Source organism: Drosophila mojavensis, unplaced genomic scaffold (genome assembly GCF_018153725.1).
Source record: "Drosophila mojavensis isolate 15081-1352.22 unplaced genomic scaffold, ASM1815372v1 contig_19, whole genome shotgun sequence".
In the NCBI taxonomy this organism is placed as follows: Eukaryota; Metazoa; Arthropoda; class Insecta; order Diptera; family Drosophilidae; genus Drosophila; species Drosophila mojavensis.
This window is the reverse complement of record NW_025318726.1, coordinates 4056362-4071460: the sequence shown is the minus strand read 5'-3', so window position 1 is coordinate 4071460 and position 15099 is coordinate 4056362. Positions and strand designations below refer to the sequence as shown.

At 40.7% G+C, this 15099-nt stretch overlaps 1 protein-coding gene and 1 long non-coding RNA gene across 2 annotated transcripts; both read right to left on the bottom strand.

The window, feature by feature from the left end:
- Positions 1-6216: 6216 nt before the first annotated feature.
- On the bottom strand, positions 6217-9323 carry LOC116804856. The gene is made up of 3 exons (XM_044007708.1): positions 9234-9323; positions 6709-6744; positions 6217-6450 (listed from the first exon to the last, which is right to left on the bottom strand). Exons 1-3 carry the CDS (start codon positions 9321-9323, stop codon positions 6262-6264), a joined length of 315 nt encoding a protein of 104 aa, XP_043863643.1. The 3' UTR covers positions 6217-6261.
- A 2609-nt stretch (positions 9324-11932) lies between these two features.
- On the bottom strand, positions 11933-12941 carry LOC122756884. Its single transcript, XR_006356747.1, has 2 exons — positions 12369-12941; positions 11933-12297 (listed from the first exon to the last, which is right to left on the bottom strand). It is a non-coding gene; the product is annotated as an uncharacterized LOC122756884 (long non-coding RNA).
- Positions 12942-15099: the final 2158 nt, after the last annotated feature.

Below are 15099 nucleotides of genomic sequence, written 5' to 3'. Positions count from 1 at the left end.
TCTGATATTAACAACATATTGTTTATTTAATATATTTTATTCATTATTTTATATTTGATTACATTAAATATTTATTATTTATATTTCATGTTATTTGTTCTACATTGCTTGCAGTTATTAATTAAATATATTTTTGTTGTATTTATATTTATAATGTATGATTATTTTTTATATATTTGTAATATTTATATTTATTTATTTCTTATTACTTCCTTTTATTCCTTAGAGCTTGTTATAAATAAATATTTCATATATATTGTTTTTATTTATGAAATATAAATACTCAATTTTACTTAATATTTTATTTTGCACTATTTCACTTTCATTACTTTATTTTATTTTGTTATTATATAATTATCTTATGTGAACAGATTTAGAGGGAATTTGATGTTCGTCTTCATTGACCTCAGCTCTTCGTTCTTTCGTTCGAGTTACCCATTCCTGCTGCTTGTCAATTGTCGCTGTGGAGCTGTCTTTGTTGGGGCTAATGGCATTGTTGTCAACGTGCTAGTGTGTGTGTGTGTGTGCGTGTAACGCCTGTCAAAGTATTAAACTGTTACTAGACAATGGCGAACCCCCCGTCCTGTCCTCCTATCCTCCACCGATGCGTTTGTCTATGCACATAATGGACATTTATGTCCGGGCGCTGGTGAAAATATTTTGTGTTCATAATTTTTCAACAATTTCATTGAGCAAAGCAGGCGGAGTATTCTTGATTTGGAGTTGAGTCGAGTTGGCTGGGAAAGCTGTTTCACACGGCTCGTGATGCAAATGCACTTGTCCCTCGACTCTGAGCCCGATCTGTAGTTGGTTGTGGCGATTCCAATACGATTTGATATTTCTCTCTTGGCTTTGGTTATTTGGGTCTCGGGTTGATTTGGTTATTTGGTTATTTGGCCGCCTTATCTGAGATCAGTGTCGATCAAAATGCGGCAGACGAATTGTGAAACATGACGTACATGATATTACGATATGCGGAGTGGGGCAACTCGAGTCCGACTCGGAGACTGTTTTAATAATTTTGACGTAATCACATCACAACAATCTGCCTTCAAAGACTTAGCTTTTTGTGTTTTGTGCTTGAGTGTCGGGTCTTGGCTCTCGGTCTGTAGTCTCGTTCAAGTGGACATTTTTTGGGGTTTTGTTTTCACAAACATTTCTGATTTGTTCATTTAAATGAATTACAATATTTTATCTTTAAATGGAGATCGTTTTGCCGTGACGCACAAGCATGAAGCTTTCCAAGAGCCGCTCAGGTAAGCCTCACGCCGGAGAGAACTTTCCAGCCAGCTGCAGTTTTTGGACGACATTTTCGGTAATTCCAATGGCCATAAAAAGGCTGCCTGGTGGCTGCTGCCTGCCTGATGATTCTCGACGATCTTGTTGGGCAGGTAAATTGCGCACTCGCCGAATAATTTTTACACCTTCGGCCAGACATGATCGCAGCAGCCGCAGCTGCGCGGCAGCGCACGTTTTAAATTCATTTGTTCTAAAACTTAATCAGACCGAAGTGCGAACTGCGCACAGCTAACGACACTCCTCCAGCAGAGCTCCTCTTGTCCTCCTGCGGCTCCCGCCCATCCTCGATTTGTGTCGAGTAAGCAGCAAGACAAGAAGTCGTGATTGCGCAACTCATAATTCACAAACAAGGCTCCAAGTTGAACTTGACTAGGGCTCAGGGCTCAGCGCTGAGAGGGGGCAAGGGGCAGCCAGGGGACGGCACTTCACTCCGTATGGTTGCAAGCTACTGCTGCTGCTTCTTCTCCTTCTGCTGCTTGTTGCTTTCGCTTACATTGTTTAATTAAAAACGATGCCGTTGCCACGTACTGAAGACCATGTCCACGCTGACGATGAGACCTCGACTCGAGCTGACTCTTGGACTGCCTGCCAGGCCTGCCTTGCCTGCCTGCCTGCCTGCTCGTGTGGAGGCAGTCTTTCAGTCTCTCAAGTGGCTCAAAAGGACGACACGTTTTGGCTTCTGTGCAAAGCTGTTTGTTAGCTTGTGCAGTAGCAACTACTGCTGCTGCCTGCGCTGCTGCTGCTGCTGCTGCAGTCACAAGAGGCTGCTGCAACTGTTGCAACTGCAACTGCAACTGCAACCACTTGCCACAATTACCGCTGAGGGCCGTAAGAGGTGACGACTGCTGCTTAATTTTAAAGTCTGCTGCCTGCGATTATATTGCTCCAGAAATTTACGAAAATGCATTTGGCGCTTCCTATAGTTGAGGGTATTTTAACTATGAGATGAACTTTGCTTAGGGTCTGAGAAATATATTTGATTTTTGTTGAATATATATTTAAAATCAAATAATCCAATCCAAACTTGCTTACATATTAATAAACTAATAATACATATGTATTATTAAATAATTAATACCGAACTAAAACTAATTATTAGGCACGAGCTAATAAAGTACCTAAAATAATAATATATTGTATTAATAACATAAATATCAATTTGTTTTGATGCTCACCTTACTTTAATTGTCTATATAATAATATTATTATATTTATTATTATCATATTATTATATTTACAAGTAATTCGATACTCAATATAATATTAAATTTAAAATAGAATGAGAATAGAGAGTGATCAAGATATTATAGCTATAATTAATATTAATTCAATGCTTCCCAAATTGGCCACCTATCCTTGGATGTTGCTTCATTTACATTCATAAATTTCGTTTGTTTCATTTTTAGGTTTTTCCCTTTATTAATAAATATTTGAATATAATGAAAAGCATAAAATTTAAATTGAAATTTAAAACAAATTTAAGGCTATTTAAAATGCAATTATAAATAATTATAAATTACTCATCGATCTAACAAAAGCTTTGGCAATTCGAAAGAATGCAATCTATAATTATTAAATATATATTTAAAATAGTTAATTATAATGTCATTGTGATTGTTAGTCTATATATATATTGAATGTTTTATGGTTATAGAGTATTTTGGGCTTTTGCCACATTTTGGCTGATCTACTCAGCGCGTGTGTTTATAATTCGCGAATCATGTTGCATTGTTCAGGGCGGCTGCTGCTGCTGTTGTTGCTACTGTTGTTGTTGCTGTTGTTGTTGTTGCTGTTTTTAGCTGTTGGTGATGATGAGGAGCTTCACTTTTATGGCCACTGGCAATGATGGGGCACATTTTGGGATGTCGCTCTCGACGTCTCGCTCTCGGGATGGGTCTGTGCCAGAGCCAGAGCCAGTGCCAGTGCCAGTGGCTGCTGTTGCTGCTGCTTCTGCTGCTGCTGCTACTCGGCTCCTGTATAGCTCGCCTTTAACAATGACAATTGTTAGCGCGCTGCGCCTGATTATTTTGACTTGATAACGAGCTAAACAATAAAAACAAGCGGCTGCCAAACAAACTTGGCTCAACTTTTGCCAAGTCATGTTTAGCAGAAGACGAAGACGAAGACGACGACGACGACGCCGATGATGACTCCGACGGCGGACAGGACTCTGTGGCTCGGTGTTTTGTAATCAATTTGAATGCAGCGTGAGTTTTGAATCTCGGAGAATCTCAATTTGAGTTTTGAGCTGTTTGTTGCTTATTTGTTGTGATTTCTTAAGTTCTTAAGTTGTTGCAATTATGTTCGGGCTGTTTGTCCACTGCCTGTTTGGCCGCTGTTTCGGCCACAAAGGCAAGAACAAATAACTTCTCCTAGATAAAAGCAAATTTACATACACTTAATTATATTTATTCTGCTACTTTAATGCTTGTACTTAAGATCACCTTTGTTGTCAGCTCTCTTCACGGCCCGTAAATTGACCAAACAATACTCGACTAACTATCGCTACAAGCCAAATGCGCAGGCCTGCTCTGGCCTGACCCAACCTTCCGTTCGGAGCCGTTGATGATGCGTAACAAAATGTGGAGCGACTTCCATTCGGCTACCAAATGCTTCCAGCTTCAGCTAACTGCTGCCTAGGCCCGGCTTTTATGATCTCTTAGTCTCCTCCATTGTCGGCCAGGCGATTAGCATAAGAATGCAACCTGCGGCAGCCGGCAGCAGGCAGCAGGCAGTGTCTTCTGGTAGCCTTCTCGTGGCTGCACCCATCACAAATGTTCCACAGTCGTAAAACGGTGCAGCCGGGCACTTGATGTCTCACAAACTGCTGCCGCTCTATTGTTAGCCAGATGATGATATAGAATTTATTTTAATAGATTTTATTGCAAATAGTCTTTTTTTTTTGGTAGCAACTAAAAGCTGAGATAAAGCTTCAGAGTTCTTAAAAGCAACACTTCTGGATCATTCGAATGTTTTTTAAAACTGTTCTGTTGCTTAGTTTATCTGCTTCTAAATGCTTGGCTTGAATAGAATATAGAGCGTCTTAATTGTACAAAAATTGGTCTTCTGTCGAATCGAACTCTGTTTTAGCTTCAAAGAATATTTATAGCTGCAGTTCATTTATTTTCTTAGTCTATAGTCGATTACCTAATATTTCAGAACTAGAAAACACATTACTTTTCTTATTAATCATTGAAATCCCTATAGCCGATTTCAGATTAGACAATGAAAACATAAAGTGGAAAGCAAATGTCAAGATCTGCTGCATTGGACATGAGACGAAGGCTTAAGAACCTTTCAAATAATGCAAACCGAAAACTAAAGACTGTGGCTCCCACTCTTTACTCATTGATTAATAGAAACTGGCGCCTAATATTTAAGCCATATTTCCACCATTAAAGTTTTACGGTGAGCCAGTCAGACTTAGCCAAATGACGTTTTAACCAGGTACAAAGTGGTTAAGGGAACTTCAATCTTGAAATTAAATCTATAATCTTTAGCATTATCCTTCGATTGACCTACTTTGTCCAGCCTACTTTGGATTTGGAGGTTACTAAATTACCAGCTCAACTCGACTATTCCAAAATTTCATCCATATGTCAGGAATCAATATATACCCATGCAACGATCTGATTTAATCACTTAGTTATGTTAAGGTCTTTTCTTTCATTTAAATATTCTCCATTAATAATGTTTAAAATTAGTAAATTTGGTACCTATTGGTAATTAAATAGGAAGAAGTCAGGTAATATACCAATTATTATTTCTTAATTTCCTTGTCAGTTATATTTAATACAGAATAGAGATATTATATGAGCCCATATATTTTCTGAGTAGAAAATTAGTAGTAATTATCCCATACTCTTATTTTTTTGTTTTAACTATATATTCTTTAAATTCATTTAATTATTTTTTGTTGTTGCTCTGGATTTATTGTTGATTATTAATACATATTTAATATTTCTATTTACGATATTTAATATTTATTTTTTTATTTGTTTGTCAATTAATTTTCTGATTTATTTAAATTACCTTTAATTATAATTATAATTAATATTTATATAGAATCAATTTGTATACACTATTTCTTTAATGGCAGACCTCAGCCAATTCTTCGTTAGCATCCTAATGGCTTTAGCCACATCTTATGGGAGTAGTATTTTTGCCCAATATTCCTGCTCATCTGCCCCTTATCGGCCATCAACAACCTCGTTCAGAACGCGTTCAATACACTCACACTCACGCACACACAGAGAGGGCTATCGGCGATCTCTGGGGACCGCACAGGCCGTCGCGTTGGGCCATCGAGCTGCGCTCCACTCATCATTGTACACTTGACTTGAACTTTGAGTCAATTCATAAATCAACAAATCATTAATTCTTCACTCCTACAAGCCGCACTACACGCCTCACTGAGTGAGAGCTGGACGGCTAGAAGGGCTAGAAGATCCCTGCCAAGGCGGAATGGCAGACCCTATTTCTCTTTCTCTCGACAAAGCCCTATTCTCACAGTGGGAACACTGCGCTCCCACAATTAATCAATTCGGTTCGAGATCGCTGGGCAATGAGCTGGAACTGGAACCTCCGCACAGACTCGGACAGCACACACCCAGCTAATTTGTTTATTGAACTGCATTGTGCATTGTGCTGTATTCTCTGGCCAATAACTTAACATGCTAATTAAAATGGCATCAGCCTGGGCTGCTGGTTCACATGGTAAATCACTCGCCGCGCCGATTCACCTGTGACCCCCACACAAGTGGACTATAAATCAGTTTCTTTCACTCTGATATATGGGTATGTACATATATATAGGTCTGTATATAAGTATGTATGTACATAATATCCTGTCGGTGTTTACGGCTGGCAGTCAAAAGAAAAGGTACGCGGCATGCAGAATAAGATCTCTTATCGATGTCTCTTCATAAATATCTGTGCAGGCGATAGCGCTCACACTATTTATTATACAAATATATTGTAGCTGCTCGGCTGGCTGCTGGCTGGATGGCAGGCTGGATGCTTATCGTTGCATATGATCAGGTTGCAGATTCCGATACCCGGCAAGACGTTGGCAAGTCTTTCCTTTCGTTCGATCTGCGATCGTCTTCGATTGATTGATAATAGCACGAAATGCTGTTGTAAACGGGTTAACTGAGCAGAAAAACAGAAAAAGGAAAAGTAAACTGAAAACTCATTAACGCAATAATTAAGACGACAACAAGGTTTTTAAGATAACTGCCAAACGACATGGCTTGGTCAAGGTGGAGGGAGGGGGGAGGGAGGGGCTTAGAGGGATTGTTTGTGTTTCTGTTCTCTGTTTTTGTGATCCTCTCGCTGGCAGACTCTGTGACGCTGTGACGGGCTGCTTAGGCATTTATCCTGCGCCACGAGTCGCGAGGCTCTGTGTACCTGCTCTTCAGCTCCAGATGTGATAATGATAAAGGGCTGCTACATCAATCGCTGACAGTTGGGCTACCACACTTTTCACATTTGGCTGACTGCCTTTCCGGCCAGCTCGCCGTCCGTTCGTCCGCTCGTCCGTCTGGCTGCCTGTGCGTCTGCTGTTGCCTGAGCCCCTAACAGATCTTCAGAACTCTTCTGCTGCGATGCGTAAGTACCACTTCAAGCTCTCCGATGCCCGGCTGTGATAAGATATACAGGTTTTGTTCCTTTGCCTCTTCTTCTTTGCAGTCGCGATATATTTATTGTGAAATTGATTTTTTATTACGCTGTCACATTTGGGCCTGAGTCTGTACCAAAGATCGGCAGAAAGGCGATCGCACATTCCACCAGCCGGCTAGCCAGCCAGCCGTCTCTCTCTCTCTCTCTCTCTCTCTCTCTCTGTCTCTATCTCTATCCCTGTCTCAGTTACAGCTCTGCCTGCCTGTAAACCGCACTCAAGACCAGCAGCAGGCGGGCAATTTTACGCTTCATTTAGCGTGACGTTTAATTGGAATTGCTGCGTTCCATTGGAAGATGGTCAATTGATCAGAGGTAGGCACATCGGTGATCGCCGGTTCTCAAGATTCAATTGATCGATTGTTGCGGCAATTTAATTGATTTTTGTTTTGACTCACTCGGCTCACGGAGGTGAATATGAATATGCGCAATGACTCTCGAAAACTCAGCCTGAGAAAGTTGCCCGATCATGGCAATTAAACTTACATGATCGCCGATCACAGCTGAAATTGAAAAGGCAAAGAGAGAGGCAGGGAGAGAGGGAGAGTCAGGGAGATATACATATATACTTATGTATATTTCTGATATTTTAGAGCCTCGCAGTGTTGCCTTGTTGCACCTCCTGGCGTTATTTAATTATGGCGCTGATAACATTCCGCGTAGATGGGGGCAATTATTCATCGAGGCAGCAGCTATAGAGGTGGATCGCTTGGGCAGATCGGTAGCAATCCGCCAGCTAGACGCAATAAATAAACCAACATGATAAATGGCGCGCCCGTTTTTTAAATGTATTTTAAATGCAATTCGAATGTGGCAATGGGCCGACGGCAGCGGCGGCGCCTGTTGCAACTCATTACTACGATAATTTATGACGCTCAAGTGTGAAGGACGCCGCTTGTCGCTGGACAAGCACCAACAAAAACCTGCTAGTTATATTACTAAAAAAGAAAAGACACAGCAACCTGGAAAAATCAGACTAAAAGCTAAAGGATTCGATCAGACATAAAAGTCCGAAAAAAATAAAAGGGGAATTGAGCTGAGTTGCAGTTGAAGGGATGAGGATACCACAAAGCCAAAGGGGTGAAAGCTAAAGGACCTTGAAGCAAGACTCAATCATTTAGATTGAATTCTTAAAGTTCTATAACTTTTAATATTGAAGTCAAAATGAAACTTTTAAAAAAAATTTTTTTTTTTTTTTTATTATAATTTTTTGTATTTATCAAGAATACTCTATTATCTCCTTTGGGATATATTTACAAATGTAAGTGCAATCGAAATGGAAATAGAAGCTAATTGCAAGAAATATTTATGTACTTATTGCGTGTTTAATGAACTTATCCTTATTTATGTATTTTCTATGGAGTTTTTGGTAAATTTGGCCGCCTTGAATTCCAGTTTTATTTTATACGTTTACAACTGCGTCCTATAACGAATTCCCGATGTTTCTTTTACAATGTGTCTTCCTAGAAAGACGATTTATAGATCTTCTCTTCGTCCACTAAAGATCATAATGATCATGGGCTAAATTGGCCATATATCTCTCTCCCTCTATCTACCTCTCTCTGCTTCTTTCTCTCCTTCTCTCTTTGTCTCTGTATCTCTCTATCCGTCTAGTTTTCCCTCTCCCTCCTACTCTACTTCTCTCTCTGTTTTTCTTGAAACTATGTTCAGCAACCATGTAGAGTCTCTTTCTCTGTTGCTCTCTCTCTTTCTCTCTCTCTCTCTCTCTCATCCACTTTTGAGACCTCTTTTCTGCACTTCGTCTTAATATATCGTAACTGTTTTTGTGATAGGCCCTGAACACACTGAAGAAAGGCTGTGCTAAATATAAAAAGCCGCCGGTACACAAACAAGAAGAAGAGATACGACGTAGGTGAGACTAGCACCATTCGAAGTCAGCTCCTGGAGATGTATCTAAAAGAACTCTGTTACATTATCGTGTCTGACTAAAAATATGAAATGCATAATATCAACTTATAGGTATACGATGTATCGGCAGGTATTTTAAAAATACTATTTCTGCATTTCTCGATGCCTAATTTCCCATTACAGAGCAGAGCTCATCAAATTTAAAGATAAAGGGTAAGAAACCAACAGATTAAGGCGATAGTTTAAGACAAGGAGACGGAACTAAGCGTGCCTCAGTAGCTGTTGCAGCAATTTGAGAAATCCACTTTAATCGTTGCAAGTGCTTGAGTTGTTGAGCATGCGTCACATGTCATTAAAACAACTTAATTAGATTGCAAATAAGTCACCCAGTTGTGGCACTTGTCGCACTGCGGCCCTGATATTGGTGGCATCCACTTGGCGCCAGCGATGACAAATGCCTGGGTGGTAAGCGCCATGCTCCTGGATGGGCCCTATGCGAAATGCCAAGCTTCCCCCATTTCAGTTAATGCCCAAGATATGCTGTAGCTGCCCACAGCCAGGCACTTATAGTGCAATTAAAACGATATCAACGATACCAAGAGGGGGAATACTCGAGATTCTGGTAGTCGAGTGGGAGCTCTGGAATGTGCTCTGGGGATGATTTGCAACTCTATCAGCTTTAATTATAAGCATCCACATCAACTGCAATAGGGGATGCACATCCATCTCCATCGATTACACCTAGAGTTACTTTACTTAACCCAACTTAGATCTATCCGAGTTCTTTATGCTTGTACTCTGAACTAATTACCTTTGTCTAGGCTATCTATCAATAGCATTAGTGATGTTTGTTGCTCTTCTTATACTATCTTTACACTGTCTTAGGCTTACAAATTATAAATAACCAAAAGTCAAATGAATAAATTACTAACAATCAATTTTTTACCATGTAATATAAATATATTATTTATTTATAAAGTATATATTGTCTGCTGGGGCATGTATTCAGATTTGCAGCGCATAGGGGAAGGGTATTAATGAGTACTGAGTACCAAATGACATCGACATTGCCCAAGCCGAAATACTCCTTTCATTTAGTGAGCCTGTATGATATTTATATATTTATAGATAGCTTGCACTGAAGTTATTACTTTTGCATTACAATATGAATAATGTGTGTAGCAATAGAAATAATTTAGATGTCGCTATTCGCCAATAGGTGGCGCTAATAAGTATGTGTGCTTTGGTTTGCTGATATTCGGCCGTTTCAAGTCAGCTGAAATGCAATGAAATATGTGGAACTTGTATTTCGGATCAGCTCTAGTCCTACCATTTAACATATGCCTATACATGTATATGCATACATATATGCTCATTAAGTGGGGGCTTTATCGCTTTATAAAATATGCATTATCGCTAGATGTCGGAGGGAAATGGCTCGAACAGCATTTTGTTGTCACCTGCTGTTTATGTACAGAAATCAGCATCTAATTGTGAACTGCCCCGTCGCCGCCCATTTTCCGTTTTCCAGCTCTGAGTTTAGCTGGTTGTCTTCGCTGTTTACATAAATAACAGACGCTTTGCTCCAAATAAACTGACATAATTGCCGTTGAATTTATGGGTCTTCTGCCCCGGAGAGTATGTTTGTTGTTGTTGTAGTCTGAGTCCATAGGCTAGCTTCTTTTGATTTTGTTTTTCGTTTTTCGCTTTTGGCTTTTGGCTTTTCGTCGGGCATGTTAAGACAAAGCCAAAGTGTCAAAGCAAGTCATTAGGGCTATAAGTTTTTCAGTTTCTCAGCTTGCCAACAAGAGAAGTCCGCAATTAATTAAGCATTCCTATGCCACTTTGCATTGTCTTAGTCTCTCCCTCTTCCTCTCCCTCCCTCACTCACTCTCTCTCTCTCTCTCCCCTATATGATTTGAATATTTTTGGAGATTTTTCACTTTGTCGCCAGTAGATGAGCCGACGAGATGCCGACGCAGCGATAAGATCGAAAATGCGATAAAATCTGATCGGTAAACATGTAAATGCTTGCCTTAATTTCTTAGCCCAGCTTTTTGGCCTGCTCAGACAATATTCCATCGAACGACGAAGCTAAATTGCTCGCATATTAGAAAAAATGAAAAGCTGAAAAACTGAAAAATGAAAAAGTCATGGCTCTGGCAATTTTAGCGAGCTAATTTGGCAATTTCGAGGCACGCCAAGGCTCACAAGTGAGATTGATCGTAAAAATTGATTTTCGTAAAATCGTGACGCCAATTGAATTCAATTTGCCGCGATGCAGCAGAAGAGGAAGAGGCCGAGGAGAAGACGAAGAAGGTGTTGGTTTAATATACGCCTAGATCGCCTCAGCCGGAGCTAAGTGATTTGCTTGTCATATAAATATGTTTGATTTGCAGATTTATGAGTGCCAGGCCGAACCAGGCCGGGGCAAGGCAAGGCGAAGCCAAGCCACTCAAAGGCCATAGATCAGCCTCTCGAGTGTCACACGGAAGGTTTGAGGCTAAAGAGGTGAAGCCTTTACGACTGTGCCGTACTCAAATAGATTTCGGATCATGGACTTTACACCATGTCGACTGGCGTAGAATAATTAAAGCCCTGGACATGTGTAAAAGGCCGAATTGTTCAGTTCGACTCTACTCGACCCGATCATTAAGCCGGTGCTAGCTTCTGGCCCTTCTCTTGTTTTTTGTTTAGACTCTTGTTTGTTGGGGCTGTGCCCGCATTGTAGACACGACGGTTAACAAGCGTGTTATAGTTTTCTAATGAAGTCATTTGAGGTTCTTCTAATTAGGAGCTGTCGCACGGTTAGTATCTGAAATTGCTGGGATTGTCTAGCTATAGCACGGATGACTCGACTCGGTGACTCGATGACTCGATGACTCGTTGCCGCGCTCGCTTGATCGCTTGATCGCTTTCTAATTAATGAGCGAACATGTCATCGGATTCTGCTACACGAGTGCTGCTGCTGCCTTTGGGGCATTCATATGCATTTATTGCCTAACATTCTGTGTTATATTTTGAATTTTTATGGGCTTTTAACAAGACGTTCGGGTCTACCAAAAAGACGTTGCATAAACTGCACTTTTATGCCAGTTAATAACTTTATTAGCGAGAGCGAGGGGAAGAGAGAAACGCCCGAGAGTCGTTCGTTTTATGTGTTGAACGAGTTTTTATGGCCGGCCAAAGTGGAATTTATTATTACTAGAAATGAGTTTGAACTATATTTTACAGTAGTTTGCCCAGCTTTACGGCCCCATCCATGTACCGTAACGAACAGACCTTTCGGCAGATCCTAGCCCTAGCCACAGCTACTCAGCTGCAACGTGAACTTCATCAGCGACGGCTCGACTCGACGCGGCTCGGCTCGACGCTGGGCAGCGCTGGGGCTAATAAAAAATCGTAACTGACATTTTTCGTTTACGAAAATGTCACAAATTCACAGCGGGACTGTTGCCAATACAAGTGATTTAAATTCAATAAATCATTGGAAATGCGCCAACCCAGCGATTTATACATACATATATATCGATGATGATGAGGAGCAGCAGCATTCCATATCGATCCGGAACCGGCTGTAGCTGCGATCCTCCTCGTCCGCCGCCTCGCAGCTGAGAGTTGTCTGCCGATTTAATTACAATTGCGACTCGGCTTTGGCTCTGGCTCTGCTCGTCCGCGTCTCATTTAAATTGGCTATTAGCTTGGCAAGCGCTTGGCACTAGCTAGGCCTTGGCCAGAACATCGTTGCCTCTATTCAAATTCAAGCGAGCTCCTCGGCCAATGATTTGTGGGTGCTCTGGAAATTATGCGGGCATTGATTTCAGTGCCGCTCCTCACAAAACTTTATTATCAAATTGAGGCCTCTTAAGGTGGTCTGTATTATGTGCACTGCCATAAAAAAACTATGATATTATTTAATGTGCCTTAGCCAAGTATATCCGACCATCTGAGGCGAATGCCCTATTCTATTCAAAATACAATTTGAAACTTGGATTGCGGGTGAAATTATTATTTTCAGTATTATATGGATTGTTTTTAATAAAAAGACTCGAAAACTACTTGATTGATTCGAAAAATGGAAGCATACATCTCTGATAAACATATAGGTGAAAAAAAGCTTGGAAGAAATTTAATGAGGCAAACAATTAAAAAAAAAATAATAATAATAATAATAATAAGTTATTATTAATAATTGTACAATATTTATAATATTATATTGGGAATACCCTGAATCTATTGTAAATGGGAAATCAAGGTATATTTTTTTTGTTTTATTATATCAATTCTAGGTGACCCGGCGAACTTTGTACCGCCTAAGAGTCAAAGAATGTCGTGTTACTCATTCATGTTTGATCAAATGTGCATGAATAATTGTTTAACATGAGAGCAGGAGCTAAAACTGTCATTGTTATCAAGCCTACTGGGTAAATTCTCAATGAAAATTTGACAGCTCCGAAATTAAAGAACCTTTAGGGAAAATAACGCGTTTTTCAGGTATTCGTCAATTTTTTTAGTATTTTTGAAGATATACTCTTCTAACCGGGGCAGAGACAAATCCAACAAATCTAAAACCATGAAAATTGGTCCAGCAGATCTCGAGTTATAAGTGGTGTAACACATATCACGACTTTGTTTTAAATATATAGATATAATTTTAGTGGGTTTCTAATGACTCCAAAGCTAATTTTCTGCCTAATTAACTGGTTTTCATAGCTAAAGTATATTTAACCCTGAGCTATAGAATTAAGGACAGCAAGCAGCAATAAAGAAGTAAAAAAGAAATAATACAAAAAATAATAAATAAATTCTAGCTTGAACTAATTTTAGATCCCAGACATGTTCATAATATAACTCATTCTATTCAATAATCTGCATCTATACTCATCCATATATATATATATATATATATATATATATATATATATATATATATAATTAGTTTATTGAGTATTGCATCACTCACTCACATTCCGCAGCATTTTATTTTCAGTCGAAGTCGCATGTTTGACCTCGTCGAACTCTTTTGGCTTAATGAGAAAGTTGGGTTATGTCCGCCATGCAGAATCCGCAACACTTTTGACTCTGACTCTGACTTTGACTCTGACTCTGACTCTTAACATATTTATGGGTTTTTGTGTGTTGCCGCGTGCCAAGTCAAGACGCGATGTCGTCTGTGGATCGCGTAAGGGCACAGGAAGGGGATCGGGATCTGGATTGGGATCGGGCCGGCCATCCAGCCATTCAGCCAGACAGAGTGAGACAGCCTTTTTGGCATTCATAAATTTGTAACTTCACTTGGCGTGACAATTGCAACACATTCGTGTGTACATTATTCCGGCCCTCTCGATCGGCCCTCGGTCGTGTTGCCTGCTGGATATGTGGGTAAATAGACGTTTCATTGTCGCCTCAGCTCGGCTCGGCTCGCCTCGGAACGGAACGGAACGTCTGGGGCTGAGGCTGAGGCTGGGGCTGGAGTTGGAGTTGAAGTTGGGCTGTGGTCGCTTTTATTTATCGGGGCTGGTGCGCAGCGTGTCGAAATGGATGGTCATGATGTGAGGAAGAGGGAGGCGGGCTGGCGAGCGGGCTGCAGGAGGCGGATGTGCAGGGCAGGCGCGTGTGTGGCGTCGCCTGGTTTTGGCCTGTCCATTATAATGTTGTAGCTGCTCTCATTGTTGGCTCGATAAGCCGCCAATCTGGCATGGTGTCTTGACTTCGCGAGCTCTAACTGCTGCTCTCTCCTCTCCTGCTCCTGCTCCTGCTCCTGCTGCTGCTCCTGCCCCTCGCACTCCTTCGTCTGCAGAGGCCACAAGCCCTTTCATGTTCACAACATGTTGCTTTTGCTAGTTTTACAAGATGTTTCCTGTCGTCGCAGCCGCATCGAATTGTTGTCAATAAGCGCGAGCGGACAAAGGAACAAACAGGCAGCAAGATCGAAAGAGAGAGAGAGAGAGAGAGAGAGAGAGAGACAGCGTGGACTTATGGACAGACTAAAACTGATCTCTTGGCATTTCAACATCGACGACATTCTTAATCATTGATTTAGACATTCGAAAATTGATTAGATGACTGCAAATAGCTGTGTGCGTGTGTGTGTGTGTGTGCTGCTGGCAGGAATATTTATAGAGCATCTTGTGATAAATAACAATTTGCGCACTCGCTTGCCGCTTGATGAGGCGCTGCGAGGACGATGTTTGTAGCCGTGGCGCTGATTGCGCGATTCGCAAATCACATCATTTTCATAAATTCCATTGC

Bases quoted from the DNA above. Each gene is read 5' to 3' on its own strand.
- LOC116804856 (XM_044007708.1), bottom strand. From the start codon at position 9,323: ATGGCGCTTACCACCCAGGCATTTGTCATCGCTGGCGCCAAGTGGATG. The intron at 6,745-9,233 runs GTGACTTATTTG...TTGATGTAGCAG, and splicing joins GCGACAAGTGCCACAACTGG to CCCTTTATCATTATCACATC. The intron at 6,451-6,708 runs GTACACAGAGCC...TTTTCTGCTCAG, and splicing joins CATCTGGAGCTGAAGAGCAG to TTAACCCGTTTACAACAGCA.